Raw genomic sequence first — 16144 nt, 5'->3', positions numbered from 1 at the left:
TATGAAACTTGGCAACAATCATGATGATACTACATTAATAACATCCATATTCAGTAGTTCACTATCTGTATCTAGTACAGCTCTAAAGGTTGACACAGAGGGTCGGCTCTTTAAGTTGCCCTCACATGTTCTAAAAGCCAACATTTTAGGGCATGCAACTCTTAGCAATCAATGGTTTGTTTATTGGATTGGTGAGGTTACTCGGTAAAGGCCCCCAGACGTTTCACGGTCTATTGACCCAGTACCTCCCTCGCCTATATTCTTCCTTGTTGCCACCAACCAGTAAGTCTGCGTACTGGTCCACATATATAGGATTCCAGTCAGGTGAAAGGTAAACCAAACAATTAAGTTTATTTAGGAAATGATCTTACAAGCATATAAATTCTTCACCGTTACTCAGGTACTTTTGCTTAAACTTAATCTTTAGTACTAGTTCCCCCCTTTTCCTCTCTGACTGAAGTTCCCTTCTTATTACTCTCTCAGCTCACCTCACTAGCTTCTCTAACCCTCTCTCTATCTCAAATCCTCTCCACCTCATTCATCAACTCCTCCCTTCTGACTGCCTGCTTCTCCCTATATACCCCTGCTTCTGCCTGGAGAGCTCCTATTGGCTATTCACCTCCCATACAACTTAATTCTTGCTGGTCCCCTAGAAGTGAAACGCCACAATTGGTTTCATTTATTAACTTTCTATACCACACTTCATCTGAGGATCACAGGGCAGTTTACAATATGAAAACACAAAAGTGCATAACATTTATTATGAAACAGCACCTTAAAATTTATACTTTTATTGCAATCTTTATGTGGTCTCTTCAGCAAGCACGGTAAAGTCTTCAGATACCACAGAACAACATTACAACTGCTAAGTGCAAACACTCCATCAGGAAATTGTATGTGAAGCAGGGTAAGAAAGCAGACAACTTTAAAACTAAATAAAAAAATTCCTTCAGTAGCACCTTAAAGACCAACTAAGTTTTTATTTTGGTATGAGCTTTCGTGTGCAGCATGCACACGAAAGCTCATACCAAAATATGAGGTGCTATTGAAGGAATTTTTTTTATTTTGCTTCGACTCAGACCAACACGGCTACCCACCTGTAACTAGAACTTTAAAACTAGTTAGGAGTTCTCTCCATATTTATACCCCACTATCTAAATACAAGAACAATGGAGCGTAACAGTTACAGGTGTGCAGGTCAGAAATAAAATAAAAATAAATAAATGAAAGCTATGAAATTGGTGAATGAGGACAACTTACTAGAATCCCAAGAAAACTGAAGTAAGGCTAAACTTTCCTTGTAACATGTCCCAAAATCATTTTTAATAAGATGATGGAGGAGAAGCCACAAAAGCATTATCTGCTTATCACATGTGATCAAGACAAGCAAATCCACATTTATCATTCCACTGTTCAGAGCCTTTTTGCCCTAGCAAGTCTCCATCAATATATGGCATTGCCACAACCCAAAGATGCAGACCCTTGTTGGACTGAAAGCATGGCTGCAGCATGACTACTCAAGCTCAAAGGTAAACAATATATCAAAGACTGAAGCAATTCTGCTAGACATTCCTGCCAGCTAGTCTTTGATTCAGCAGCAGATCAATGTCCCAAGGTGCCAAAGAATGCACATCAAACAAAGCTACATGCAGGTTCACTTGGAAAAAGTCCCTCCTTAACTTGTTACTAGAGTCCTTGGAAAGAGAGGTCTACAATCTGCATAACAAGACAACCACCCTACTTTCTGAACCAAAATAAAATATAACATTTCAATATTACAAGGTTCCAAGTAACACAAATGGGTTAACATTATCCTGTACTACTGTATTGTTCCAGTACATTTTAAAGGGATTCCATTTCTCTGTAAGACATTATTTTGCTGTCAACCCTCCTCTGGTTCTAACCATTTGTGTGATGATTTTTACCATGCAAATGATGTCCCAGATTTTAGTTGTCCATTCTCTCATAGATGGTGTTCTCTCCCCTGTGCCCCTCCCCCATTTTGACAAATAATAAAGTATAGGTAAAGTATAGTTCATTATTACTTTGATTTCCACAAATCAACTTTTCAAATAAAGGTATGAGTTTGTGATTCACACAATATATATTATTATATTATTTATATATTCATTTATAGACAGCCCCTCATCTAATTAGGATCACAGCGATGTTCACAATACAGTAAAAAAAGCACTACACATAAAGCCCTTAACCAGTAAAGTTCAGATAGAAACAGTAATTGGCAACTAATGTCAAAATAGCTCTGTGATTTACTGAAGTCCATTCTATAGATTTGAATATTTAGAGAGCTAAAACATGGTTGTTATTGTTGTTGTTGTTTTTAAATGTGTATCCTTTAAAATGAATAACATCATGTAAAAAACACTGTAACACAGGCCAAAATACAAATATATGTGTTTGATACAGAGAAAGCTTTTATTCTTTTTCATTACAGTGGTACCTCGGTTTATGAACACAATTGGTTCCAGAAGTATGTTCATAAACTGAAGCATTCATAAACTGAAGCGAACTTTCCCATTGAAAGTAATGGAAAGTGGATTAATCCGTTCCAGATGGGTCCGCAGAGTACTCAACCTGAAGCGTACTTAACCCAAACCATGGGTGTAATTGGTTCCAGAAGTCTGTTCATAAACTGAAGCGAACTTTCCCATTGAAAGTAATGGAAAGTGAATTAATCCGTTCCAGATGGGTCCGTGGCGTTCGTAAACCGAAAATTCGTAAACCGAGGTGTTCATAAACCGAGGTTCCACTGTATTATTTGCAGTATTTCTACACCGCTTTTCAGGCACACCACTGATACATTGTTATTGATAAAATACCGGTCTTTTTAAAAAGTTGCATCTTACCTGAACATAGTTGTTCAACTTTTGTGTAGTTTAAAGATACTATATCGTTCACCCATGCAATGATGTCATGTCTGCTCATAGTCTCTTGGGTTATAGAGGTAGAATACACGTTGACCGCCATTCCCCAACTGCAAAATCAAATAAGCAGATATATAAGATTGGTTATAATTCTTATGAGGTGCATGTCACCAACAACGTAATTCTCCCCTTACAATCTTCATGTCATAGCTCCAAGCTCGACTTTGTTATTATTGAAACAGCATACAAATATAAAATCAAATCATATTTGAAAAATATTGGAAAGATTCTAGTTAGCACATCCTGAAACACTTTTAAGAAAATTAGCATTTAGGGTATATATTACGCCTCTAGGCGCTTATCTCTTGGAAATGCTAAAGACCACTGCATCACATAAAATTGCAACAAGACTCATCTAATCAAAAGTGAGCCAGCCCTCTCTTAAGAAGGCTTCATCAGGAAGCTGAAATACATGTGTCAACCCCAGCCCCAATTTTTCAGAGGAAAATGAGGAGTTGCATCTTTTTGTAATTGGTGTTTGACCAGAGACAGTATTTCAATGGATACTTATCCTGAACTCTCTCCCCCCAAAAGCAACATTTAATAGGTGTAGCATGCATTTTCTTACTGTGCATATGGGTTTTTAACAGCATTCAGATTTTTATCCTATACTGGAACTTATCACCTGCATCAGTTGGTTTGGTAAATTACCTGTTTTACTTACAGATTTACTAGGATGTGCTTATATTTTGAAATTCTGAAAGCACTTGTAAAATTAGGAGTGAGTTGACAAACACCACTGAAAAGTATGTAAATATAGTGCATTATAAATGTGTAGATGAGCATGAAAAATTTAAAAAAGATGCTATGAATGGTGGCTACATGGTAGCATTTGCTTTTTGCTCCAGTAGAACTCTGTATCAGGATTACATAGTGGGATCAGAAACAAGGCTATGAGAACACAAAATACCCAAACGATGCTTCAGGGGTGGGGACACTTTTTCAGCCCACATTTCTTTCTTCTTCTTTTTTGTAGGCAACCTCTGGGGGCCACATGCCAGCAGTGGGCAAAGCAATGGATGTGACAATAGGCTATGCAAAAGACGGAGGTGTCTTCATTCTCCCTTGCCTCCCACATCTCTGCATCCTCCTCCTAGACAAACAGGAGCCATTATAAGTTCCAGGACAGAGTTCAAGAACAGTTGCAGGAAGATGTGGCACAGGACTGGTGATGAGCATTGTTGGGGTTGAGGGTTGGGGGGAGCCCTGAGGGCTGAACACAGAGGACTGGAGTGTTTCCCACCCCTGTTCTAGTCCTTGGCAAGGATGGGGGGAAATCACATGTGACAAGTAGTATCTATGGACCTAGTCAAACTGATGCTTTGCATACTTGAGACAGAAATGAATTTGGCTCTTCCGATATTCTTCATGTCATCAATTCCTCAGCCCCCAAATTTGCAGAGCAGCCTTTGGCCTTCAACTTACTCAAAGCAGACCCATTTAAATCAATGAACATGACTAAGTTAGGTCCATTAATTTCAATTGGTCTACTAGGAGGAAAATTTAGTTGAATACCACCCTGTGCAAAAGACCATACCCAGCAACAAATGATTGATTTAGCAAACTAGAGATTAAATAAAAAATAAAATAAAAAATCATGCATTTGGACTGAGCTGGAAACAACTAAGAAGATTTTACATCATATATTATTTTTATTAGCACACATGTGTTCTGTGCAATCTTGCACACACATTACTGGCAACTGATTAAAAATTTATATACCACAGGAAAATGCAGTGATTCTGCCTGTGGGGCAAGGCCCCATGAAGCAGAGTTAGTAGCCTGAATAAAGAGAATGAAAACATTAAATATATGCAAAATAAAAAAATTCCTTCAGTAGCACCTTAAAGACCAACTAAGTTTTTATTTTGGTATGAGCTTTCGTGTGCATGCACACTTCTTCAGATATCTTCAGATATCTTCAGGTATCTGAAGAAGTGTGCATGCACACAAAAGCTCATACCAAAATAAAAACTTAGTTGGTCTTTAAGGGGCTACTGAAGGAATTTTTTTATTTTGCTTTGACTCAGACCAACACGGCTACCTACCTGTAATTAAATATATGGGTATGGATAATGTAAGCTGTTAAAGCACCTTTTGCAAAAGCATGTGCACATGTGTGCAGGCACACACTCACACACCTATAGACAAGGTTTACTAAAAGAAATGGTCAGGTTTTCAAAAAATAAATGCTGCTTACAATTAAGCAACATATTCCTATTCTGACACCACCACTATGCTCCATTAATGAGCTAAACTGGCTCAAGGCTAATATCAGATTGCCTGCCTGTCACTCTTCTTTCTTCCTCTAACACTCTCACCATTTCCTTTTTCAGCTGCTTTGATCTGGGTGGGCTTTTCGGATGGTCTGGGTTAACACCAGGGGAAAAACTGGGTCATCTCAGCTCACTCTGTGCATAGTCCCCCCCCCTTCACAGCTCAGCTGAGTCTCACCCTTTTAGCCTGACATATTACAAGCATCATTCATCCTGGAGAGTAGAGGAGAGAATGAGAAAGAATTTACATTTCAATCCCCTGACTGCCCTCAAGACTTCTGCATAAGGTGACAAGATACAGTCTGAGTAGCTGCCAGTTTCTCACTACTTGTGGGGGTCTTGTTATTTCCATAGGGTGGCGTGACTAAGGCCATGTTCACATGACTGCTAACTCCACATCCAGTGTGCTCCCCCAATGTTAATTTTGGAAGCAGCCTTAACACATTAGCCACAATCCATATTGATCATGTAGTCTGACAAATACTGTACTGCTGTTTGATGCATTTATTTCTCAAACCAGCTTCAATTTGATTATAATACTGGATGCAGAGCACAGTTGACAAGCTTAATGAACAGGAGTTCCCAGAGGGCTCCAGAGGTGGAGGGGGGGACCAAAAAGGTCATGCACATCAGGTAAAGACATCCCTGCTCCATCTTTGATATGAACAATGTGGCTTGAAACAAATAGGGGTGGGGGAATGAGTTTACTGCATTTCAAGCTACTAATGTGAACATACCCTCCTAAGGCTCAGCTAATTGCTGCCATGTTCTCTGGCCTTAATTCCCCCCACCCCCATCTCAAAGGGAAATAAGGGAGGAGACAAGACAGAGAGCTATCCTCCGCACTGCGGAACCTGTCAGACCAGAGGACATGGCTTTACCCAGCTCCTCAGATTCTGATAATACCCTCCTCTCAATGGTCTCCTCACTACCACCATGTCACAGGAACTGGAAAAATTGAGCAATGGTCTTTTAAGAAACTGAATGCTCTTCAGAAGAGCAGGGTTAACAGGAGCTCCAGACCAGCGAACCTTCATAAGGCCTAAGCATGTCAATGAGACAACAGTTCTCCTTGTATGAGTTCCAGCCAGCATCTGTCATAGTCCATGATCTTAAGAGATCATGCTCTGCACTGCCTATCATGATCCTACATAGGGAAGGGACAAGGCAGCCTATACAACAGCAGCCTGCTCCTCCAGTAAGTGCTGCAGCTTTAGCTCAGCCTCCCTTGTAAGACTTGAACCAAGCTAGGGCAGGGTATATTATTGGTCAGGGCTTCTTTGATATCTTCATTGTATCTGGGAACCCATAAGAAAATGAGACATAAGGCTGTTATGGGTTTCCAGGTTTTCATGCCACTGGGCATTAGTCACCTCAAATAACTCTGCTGACAGTCCTGTCTAGTTGACTTTGTTGGAGTGTAGTTTTTCTGCACTGGACCGTTTCCTGTCTGAGTTATATTTACATTACAGATACTGTACATAAAGTAGTTGCCAAAGTTCTAATTTGTCCTTTGTCTCCTATTTCTTTCCTGGGTCCTGGACCAACAGCAAATGAACGGGGGTGGTACAGGGAATCAGGTTCAAACAGGAGACCCAGATTCAAAAGTGATTTGGTCATGAAGCTCACAAGTTCAAATCTAAATCTTATTGCTCAAGCTATTTGCACAGACAGGCAATAAAAACAAGATAGGTACAGAAAAACAAATTGATCTATACTATGGTAGTATTAAAAGTTATAATACCCTAGTCTTTTTTTGTGGATGAAAAGTATATGTATGTACATATACAGTGGTACCTCTAGTTACGAACTTAATTTGTTCCAGAGGTCCTTTCTTAACCTGAAACTGTTTTTAACTAGAGGCATGCTTTTGCTAATGGGGCCTCTTGCTGCCACATGATTTCTGTTCTCATCCTGGGGCAAAGTTCTCAACTTGAGGTAACTATCCAGGTTAGCGGAGTTTGTAACCTGAAGCATTTGTAACCTGAGGCGTTTGTAACTCGAGGTACCATTGTATTGCAACCCAGCCTGATCCATTGTATGAGAAGTCTAAAATAAAACCATTGTAATTTGAGACATATTAGATTTGTTGTCCAAGTTTTTGTTTTTTAAAAAATCATCTAAAAGATTTATAGACCATCCCATCAGCAGAGTTTCAAGGGTGTTTTACAAAAGCAAGATAAAATACATAAACAAACATAACAACCAACATATTAAAAGAGGACAAAAGACATTTAAAAGCCTGAGAGAATAAATATATCTTTGCCAGGCACTGAAAGGAGTAAAATGTCAGTGCCAACCAGGCCTTTCTGGGGAGAAATTTGCTCAACTGCTGAGAAGGCCCTCTCTCTGGTTTCCATGCGCCTTCCTCAGAGGGGGAAGGCACCAGGAAGAGACACTCTGAAGCTCAATACATAGGGCCATAGGGCATTGGTAGTCAACACGGTGCCCTCTAGATGTTCTGAACTACTATTCTCTTGACCCTTACCAGAATAGTCAACAAAATGTGTAGGGCACCTTGTTGGCTAGCCCTGGTAAAAGGGGAGATATTCCTTCTGGTTCTTTGGTCCTAAACCATGCAGGGCTTGGAAAGTAAGTACCAACCATTTGAACTGTCCTTGAAAACAAAAGTGAAATCCAGTGAAGCTAACACCATTGAGATATGCTACCATTGACTAGCTAACAAGCAAAGTAGCTACCATATTTTTCCGTCTATAAGATGCCCCCATGTATAAGACGCCCCCTATTTTGGGGGACTCAGATTTAAGAAAATGGGGGAGACACTATCCATGAATAAGACACCCCCTAATTTTTGACATTATTTTAAGGGGAAAAAACCTAGTTTTATACACAGAAAAATACGGTATATTTTGCATAACCTGCAGTTTCCAAATAATCCTCAAGCACTATGCATTAACAGTACTCAAACATTGGTGTTGTCTAAGCAATTGAAGGGCACTACTTGCCACAGAAGCTACCTGAGACAATCCTAGATACACCCAGATGATGAATTTAAGCACATTTATGACACATAAATGTCCGTGAATTACTTCTCCCAGCAGTTTCATGTAAAATGTTAAAAACCATGTGAGACAAGATATGCTATGGGGTCCTGCAGAGTTCTAAGCAGAATGGAGCGAAGCAGCAGTCTTTCAGCAACACCTTATGGAACTGACCCTTTGGGTAAGAATTTGACCCATGATGCCTCCAACTCCCAATTCAAGGAATCTACCCAGAAGGATACGATGGTTGATAGTATAGAATGCTACTGTTCAAGGAGAATTAGCAGAGTTGCACTTCTCCATCAGGGTGAGCAAGGCTGTATCCAGTGCAAAATCAGGCCTGAAATCAGACACTAATGGACTCATATAAACAGTTCCCCCCCACCACTATCGTACAGCCTTCATCTGCTTGAGTATCTTGCCCAATAAGGAGATATTAGCAGCCAGCAATAATTGTAACAATCCTTGATATCTAAGGAAGACTTTAGGACTATCAAGATATATAGGACAATATGACAGAGAAACTCTTCCAGAATTTGATTTTTAGTTTTATAGATACCACACTTTTCTTTCCAATAACAAACAGTTTTACAATGTCAATTAATAATATGTGCACAAAATAAAAAGGATATCATATATACCAAAAGATAGATAAGAGACATCTTGTAGTATTTTTAAAACTATGATTGACGTGTAACAGTACTGGGCTCTAGCAGACTACTTCAAGGAGAGTTCTACACCAATAATGTTACAAGCAACTTGTTCCACATTGTAGCAGATCTTATTTCCTGCATGGATAGCTCCCAAACCAGGGCTTCCCTCATAGGTGGCTTCATTACCACAACGTGACCAGAAATATCAACTTGTGCAAAAAGGCCACCACCAGATTGCCAACTGTTACTGGATAATCGATTACTCCAACATTGAACACTCTGCATTGCATATATTTGTTACTTCAACTGTTTTAGATTCAAAGTTCTTACATATAAATTAAGTGGTGCTGCAGACTCTGTGGAATGCCTCCTTAAAGGAAGTCCATCTACCCCTGATACTATACCTTCAGGCAACAGGTAAAAACCTGGCTTTTTCACAGAAGGCTTATCTGGCTTATTGACACAGTCTACAAATGTTTTCATTTGCTCACTGCATTGTTTTTTGGGGGTGGGGTGGGGTTCAAAGCCTTTATTCATGCAGGAATTATTTTTATTTACAGGATAGAGATGAGAGAGAGAAAAAAACAACAGACATATTGTCTCAACAAGTTTGGAGAGAACAATAAGCAAAATGGCTCAGCTTTTAAGGGTGGAGTTAACTTAGAAAGCTACAAACAAATGCTGGATAGGATGCTGTATGCACAGTACTCACTGCATTGTTGACTAGATTTTTGTTTACTGCTGCCACATAATTTTTACTATTTGCTTTTTGTGAAAGATATGTTTGTGCCTATCTCTCTCTCTCTCTCTGTGAAAATATTTTGAAAATGTAATCTGAAAGCCACTTAGTATTTTATGAAGAAAAGGGGGGCATAAATTTCAAAATAAAAAGGTGTATCCAAAAGGAGGGTGGATGATACAGCAGAAGTTACTCTCAATACACAAATGATTGTTTGAAGAAGCTTGATGGAAATGCCACTGCTTTTAGTGAGGGACTTAACTTTTTTCTTTTTCAAGAAAAGGAAGCAGCAAAATAGGAAGACAGGTCAGGATGCTGCCTGGTAAGAAAGACTGGAATTCTCAGACAACCAGGATGAAGGATGAAGCATGACTGTAGATAACATGGCCAAGAGGGAGAAAGTCCCTGAACCTTTACTCAATGTTTTTCCAGTGGTTTCCTCACTTCCTAATAAAATGGCCTGTTTAGAGGCCATCAGCTCTAGCTAGAGACTTCAAGCTGGAAAATAAAAACAACTGGGCCTTCTTTAAGGAAACTCTTGGTTCAACAAACTGGTGAACTGAAGCTTTGCTCCTTCTACTGCCTTTGCAAGCTGAAGATTTCAACATCTATGGACTGTAATAGCAAGATTTCAGAGGAAGAAGTCACCTAAAAGGAGAATACTCACCTGAAATATGATTATAAATTTTCCAGACTGTATAACCTGCATGCTACCAATCTGCTATCAAGTCAAGTACCAGGTGCTGGTACAAATATTTATGATCCCATACATTTCAGGACCAGGTTATTTGAATGATCATCTTGTTCCTTATATACACAGTCAATGGCTGCAGTCTGTGAGAGCTTCTCCTGAATGTTCCAAAGATCTCAGAAGCAACTAGGAGCAGGGCTTTTATTGTGGCTGTACCAGTTCTGTGGAATGGCATTCCTGTAGAGATATGACAGGTGCCCACGATCTGTACTTTCCGGAAACAACTGAAGACATTTTTGTTTCAAAAGGCTTTCCCAGTTAGAAAAATGGGTCTTTGCCATGAGTATCTATTTTTTATGGTGCCAGTTTAGGTTTAAATGAATTTACTGTTGTATTGTATTTTAAACTTTTTTTTAATTGATTGTATTGAATAGTGCCTTAAGATGGTTGTATAGACCAGGGGTCAGCAACCTTTTTCAACCATGAGCCGGTCCACCATCCTTCAGACCATGTGGTGGGATGGACTATTTTTTTGGGGGGGTGAACAAATTCCTTTGCCCCACAAATAACCCAGAGATGCATTTTAAATAAAAGGACACATTCTACTCATGTAAAAACACGCTGATTCCTGGACCATCTGTGGACCGGATTGAGAAGGTGATTGGGCCGCGCCCGGCCCACGGGCCTTAGGTTGCCTACCCCTGGTATAGACGGTGGTTAATAAATTACCGTAACAATAACAGATAATAAAATAAAGTTCTACACAGTCAGAGAGCTAGTATTTGTACAGTTTAAATAAAGGAAAGTTAGAACTGGCAGTATTTTATTTTTTGCTGCTTGTTCCCTTTGACAGGTGTCACACAGTATAAAGAAAGGGAGAGCTGGATTAGCAGATCAAAGCTATTGCTCAGCAAGGGGAAATGAGAGAGGAGAGTCTTAGATATCAGTGCTAATGAACAGGTACCCCTTCCTTTTAAGGTTCTCTGGCTTAGAATATTTGCTTGCACTTTGAACAACTCTATTCAGGATGCATTCCCAAAGTTAATAATTCTTAACTTTAGTCAGGCTACTAATACGTACATCCAAGGGAATACTTGCAGACAGAAGGAAGAAGCATAGATAGAAGTAGAGAAAGGAAGACATTTCCTGGAAGTGCAAAAGAAAATCAATAAACCTAAGCATTTTGAAATTAAGTCTATCCATCCTTGGTTCCAGCTTTGAACAACATAGGGACTGTGGGTGCATTTTTAGAACAGAAACCTCAACACCATGCCGGTTCCAAAGGTTTATTAGCAACTGTAACAAGTTCAGAGGGACCACATAATGACCACATAATGCAGATTAGTTAACCCTTAACTTGAGCACTTTAACTGTACCCACATGAAGGACAGTAGACAGACTTCCTCCACCTTTCAGTCTAGTGCAGGAGTGGGGAGCAGAAAAAATATGACAGAATCCATCTGCTAATACACAGGATGAACAACATTTATCAGTTTCTTCTCAAACATTGCTCTCTGTATATCAGAGTTTGCTATCAAATCAGTTAACCAATTAATACAACTTGCTATGTAATACAGTTTGTTGCTTGTCATCCAGTCCAATGCTGAGACAAAACAATGGTTCAGCACAACCACTGCACACCTGCAGATGTTAAGGAGTGCAACCCTCAGCATTTTTACATGAGTAAGTTTGCATTTAAAGCACCCACAAACCATATGACACTTTATAGACTATTCAACAGTGATGTGGGGCTTAGTTCTTTAGGATTGGGGCATTAGCCATGTTTAAAAGTTAAAATTGAAAATGATAAAAGCTAAAGTGCTTTTATTGCTTCAAACACCATCAATTGTAAAGTCTACTTCTATGCTAATTTTATTTTTGTAGGTTTCATTTGCCATAATATGCAATTATGAATATTTTGACAAAAGCAAGCTTAGAATTGGGCCTTGCAACCTAAATAAGACATTCTTCTAAGCAGCCTGCCACTACTGAAGGATTTCCGATAAATGCTACGTCCTTAATCCTCCTCTTACTGATTAATGTTTACGTTTCCTTGTGATGAAGAGAAGTATTTTCAAAAGTGCAGTAGGAAAAAGAAATCCTACTACATCACGTTCCCACTAAGAATGCTAGACATTACACGCGATAACATTAAATGGGTCAAGGGCAATCACTCAAAAGCCAAATTATATTTAGGATTCCACACACTGTATGCTCTGATGAATATATTAAACACTGCCTAAAAGCACTCTTATAGAACAACAGGCCCATATGTGTCTACTCAGATCCAAGTCCCAATGAGTTCAATAGTGTTTTCTCCCAGGTAAGTGCACATAGAACTGCAACCTTCAGCAAACAAATTGAACTGAAACTATCACAGTTACTGGAGTAGGCGGACGTAGCATTCAAAGGTGCAGTGAAAATAGTAGACACCAGCCACTGAAGTGGACAGAATACAACAGGCAACCCATGGGTCATCACATGTGACAGCAGAGCACACAAAAGCCCATCCCACCCCCTTTTCAAGCCACTTCCAGGTTGCCTCAATGTGCATGTGTGCAGTTGGCCGCCAATTGGACGTGTGTAAATCAGTCATTGCCTGTAGTTAGTTTCTGTCAGACTAAAAAGCTGTTCTCATAAATTTAGAAGTTCTTAATTTTGAGGTCAGTTTTGCATGCCCCTCTTTGATGTATGCATATTCTTATTACTATGAATGGGTGATAGATCTCCTTCCTAATTATTCATATGATGTCATCAGTTCCATATTCTCTAGAAGAGAATGAGAAAGCTGACAATGGATTGGGGGGGGGGGACAACTGAAAGAAGAAGAAATAGCAAGGTACATTACTCTGTTCTGGATGGTGGTCACACTCAGCCAGAAGGAGCATATTTGCAGCCTGTAGGTCTGGCAATGATTCTGGCTAGGAAAACCTTTAATCAGCAAAAGTAAAAGAGCTAACTGAAACCCTTTCTTTGATGAAAGGGGCCTGGGCCATATATATCTACAACCCCCATCACTCCTGACCACTGGCTATACTGGCTAGGGCTGATGGGATCTGAAGTCCAACAACATCTAGAGCAGGCATCCCCAAACTTCGGCCCTCCAGATGTTTTGGACTACAATTACCATCTTCCCCAACCACTGGTCCTGCTAGCTAGGGATCATGGGAGTTGTAGTCCAAAACATCTGGAGGGCCGCAGGTTTGACATGCCTGATCTAGAGGATCATAGGTTCTCCATTCCTGGTCTAGAAACTTCCATTTATGAAACAACCCACTTTCCCATCTCATAATAGAAATGGGCTGTGGAGAAAATATGAGACTAAGTCTTATTCAGTAGTCAACTTTTACAGTGTCAAGAATTGCATTCCAAGCATTTCACAAAAGCCACAATTAAATATGTTTTCTTTCTATTGACACAATTAAAAATAATTGTGTGAAAGTCTCATCTCATTTGAATAAACAAATGAAATCACTAGTACATCTGGCATTGCTAAAAACCAGATATATAGAAATCCGCATTAATACACTTGAAATAACAATATTAGATAGGAAGGTAGATATGGCGTTCCTATTTGTATTCTGACTACAGCACTTTAAAAAGTACACTGCTCTTGTGTATCCCAAAATAACTGCAATCATGAGGACTGGTCAGTTTTCAGTACTGTATTTTTAAATAAAAGCTGGATTTGGCCCCACAAGCCTATACTGTAAACTGCAATACAAAGGAAACACAAAGCAGTGGAACTGCCTTGGGACTGAACCAAATGTTCCTCTGTCCAGGGTTTCCAGCATCCTAGTAGCCTTCTAGTGCAGTAAAGACTTTTTTATATTCAGGAATCTAGGTGATCCAGATTGTTAACACACACTCTGTCTCAGTCTAAAAACAACTGTAGAATCACAGCTGGGATTTAACCCCGGCTGCACAGAAGGTTTGGTATCCATAACAGCTATGCAGACAGGCTGAAAACCAATGCCAAATTGTTACATTCGTATCCTGTTCTTCTCTCCAAGGAACTAGCAGAGGCATCTATTTTCACAACAATACAGTTAGGTAAGGGTAAGCCAAGAGAATGTACTTGCTCAAAAAGCAACAGAGCACTCTTCATAAATGAATGGAAACATGTATCAGAGTTGCCTTAATCTGACTGTGCCAAACTTACTTGTTAAATAACATTTCTCACCTACTTTATAGGATTGAGAACCTATGGTAAACACAGGATGATGCAGGCAGACCAGTGCCTGGCTGTACGACATTTTAATGCATATTAAAAAGCAGAGGCATGACCTGACCCTGATTCTGCAACAGCAGCAGTAGTATGTGCTCTTGTGGAGAAATGTGTGCCTGTAATTATGCTATATTTCCCATAATAGTAGGCATTATATGGTGTGGGCTTGCTATTCTCAGCTGTGGCCTGTCCTAAGCTGGAATGCAATGTAAAGCTAACTCCTAAGTCCCATAGCAGACTGTGAGTGTGGTGATTGTATGGCACAGCAGCTCCCAGGCTGTATCACACTGTACAGATAGATTATGTTCCAAGTAGCCACATCTAAGTTTCCATTCAATTTACATGAGTCCCAAATCCTCAAGGAAAACTTCCATGCATCTAATGAAGTATTCAAATCTTAACACTTCAAAACATCCATCAAACTGGGGACTTCAAAGCAGTGGTCCCAGAACTGGCCTCAAAGAGAGGTGCTGTCTTGTCTCATTTGTGCAGGGGTTCTTCACATTGCTCCCTGCAACTGCAACAGGACTAGGACGAGTGGGTTTGTGCCAAGAACAAATAATGGCTTGGTTTACTGGCCACTCAAATTTATTGGCTCATGAAGACATCCTTTGTCCACCATCTCTGGTCAAGGTGGAGACTAAGTTGAAGAATAGTTGCCTCATTAAACGCAATCCATTTTTCAGTTAGCACTTCTATTTGCAGGGCCCACAGGAAGCAGGCAGTTGATTACTAGGAAGGAGCTAAAATAAAAAAAATTCCTTCAGTAGCACCTTAAAGACCAACTAAGTTTTTATTTTGGTATGAGCTTTCGTGTGCATGCACACTTCTTCAGATACACACGAAAGCTCATACCAAAATAAAAACTTAGTTGGTCTTTAAGGTGCTACTGAAGGAATTTTTTTTATTTTACTTCGATCCAGACCAACACAGCTACCTACCTGTAACTAGGAAGGAGCTGTTTCTGAATGTAGGATTAAGACACCAGAAATGTGTTGATGAAAATGTATCATTCAGTTACTGGCAAATATAAATAGCACTCACAAACCCATTTTGTTAGTACACAGCTTTAGAAAATACATTAACTGGGCGATTGCTATGAAGAATAAGACTGAAATACTTTGCTTTTTCAGACTTCATTTGTCTATTTCTGCACTTCCTGATGAGTTTTCACCTTATTTTACACCAGTGTTGTTTGCTACAATGCCAGTAACAAAGAATGGCAACCAATTCTGGAAAGTTCTGGGCACTTATCTCTATAAGTAAGAGCTCTTGGGCTAAATTCAGACAACCCTCAAGCCATAGTCTTGATAAATTAGGGGAAGCTCCATATGCTTGCATGCTCCTTCTTCTCCTTTCTTGTGCAGTGTTCCTGTTAACTATAATTTGCTGTGGTATCTAAATAGGTGTTTGCCTCTCCAAAACAAGAGTGTTCCTGATTCTTAGCCATAGCTTGCCAGTTCATATAACCATGCAAAAGGGCATGGAGAAAGAAGCCACACTCAAGAGCGGTGGGGGAAAGACCATGCAAGCCCATAATGAGTAGTTATCTCCTGGAGAAGAGATTACCAACCCTTTTGGAACTGTCAAAGTGTTGTGGGTACTATTCT

The 16144-nt window shown here is 39.7% G+C and overlaps 1 protein-coding gene across 5 annotated transcripts in view; it reads right to left on the bottom strand.

The window, feature by feature from the left end:
• Nucleotides 1-16144, bottom strand: part of MAPRE2 (microtubule associated protein RP/EB family member 2) — a 91976-nt gene that overhangs the window by 31605 nt on the left and 44227 nt on the right. For 4 of the 5 annotated variants that reach the window (XM_035124853.3, XM_035124854.3, XM_088675473.1 and 1 more), the window contains one exon: nt 2868-2995. The exons of the other annotated variant lie outside the window; for it this stretch is intronic. In XM_035124853.3, the coding sequence (XP_034980744.1) occupies nt 2868-2988 (121 nt within the window). In that variant the 5' untranslated portion in view covers nt 2989-2995. The remainder of the gene's footprint in view (nt 1-2867; nt 2996-16144) is intronic. 5 annotated transcript variants of the gene reach the window in all.

The sequence above is a fragment of the Zootoca vivipara genome, chromosome 8, assembly GCF_965207765.1.
Source record: "Zootoca vivipara chromosome 8, rZooViv2.hap1.1, whole genome shotgun sequence".
Lineage (NCBI taxonomy): Eukaryota > Metazoa > Chordata > Lepidosauria > Squamata > Lacertidae > Zootoca > Zootoca vivipara.
Note: the sequence above shows the minus strand (reverse complement) of the source record. Positions and strands in the feature narration are given on the sequence as shown.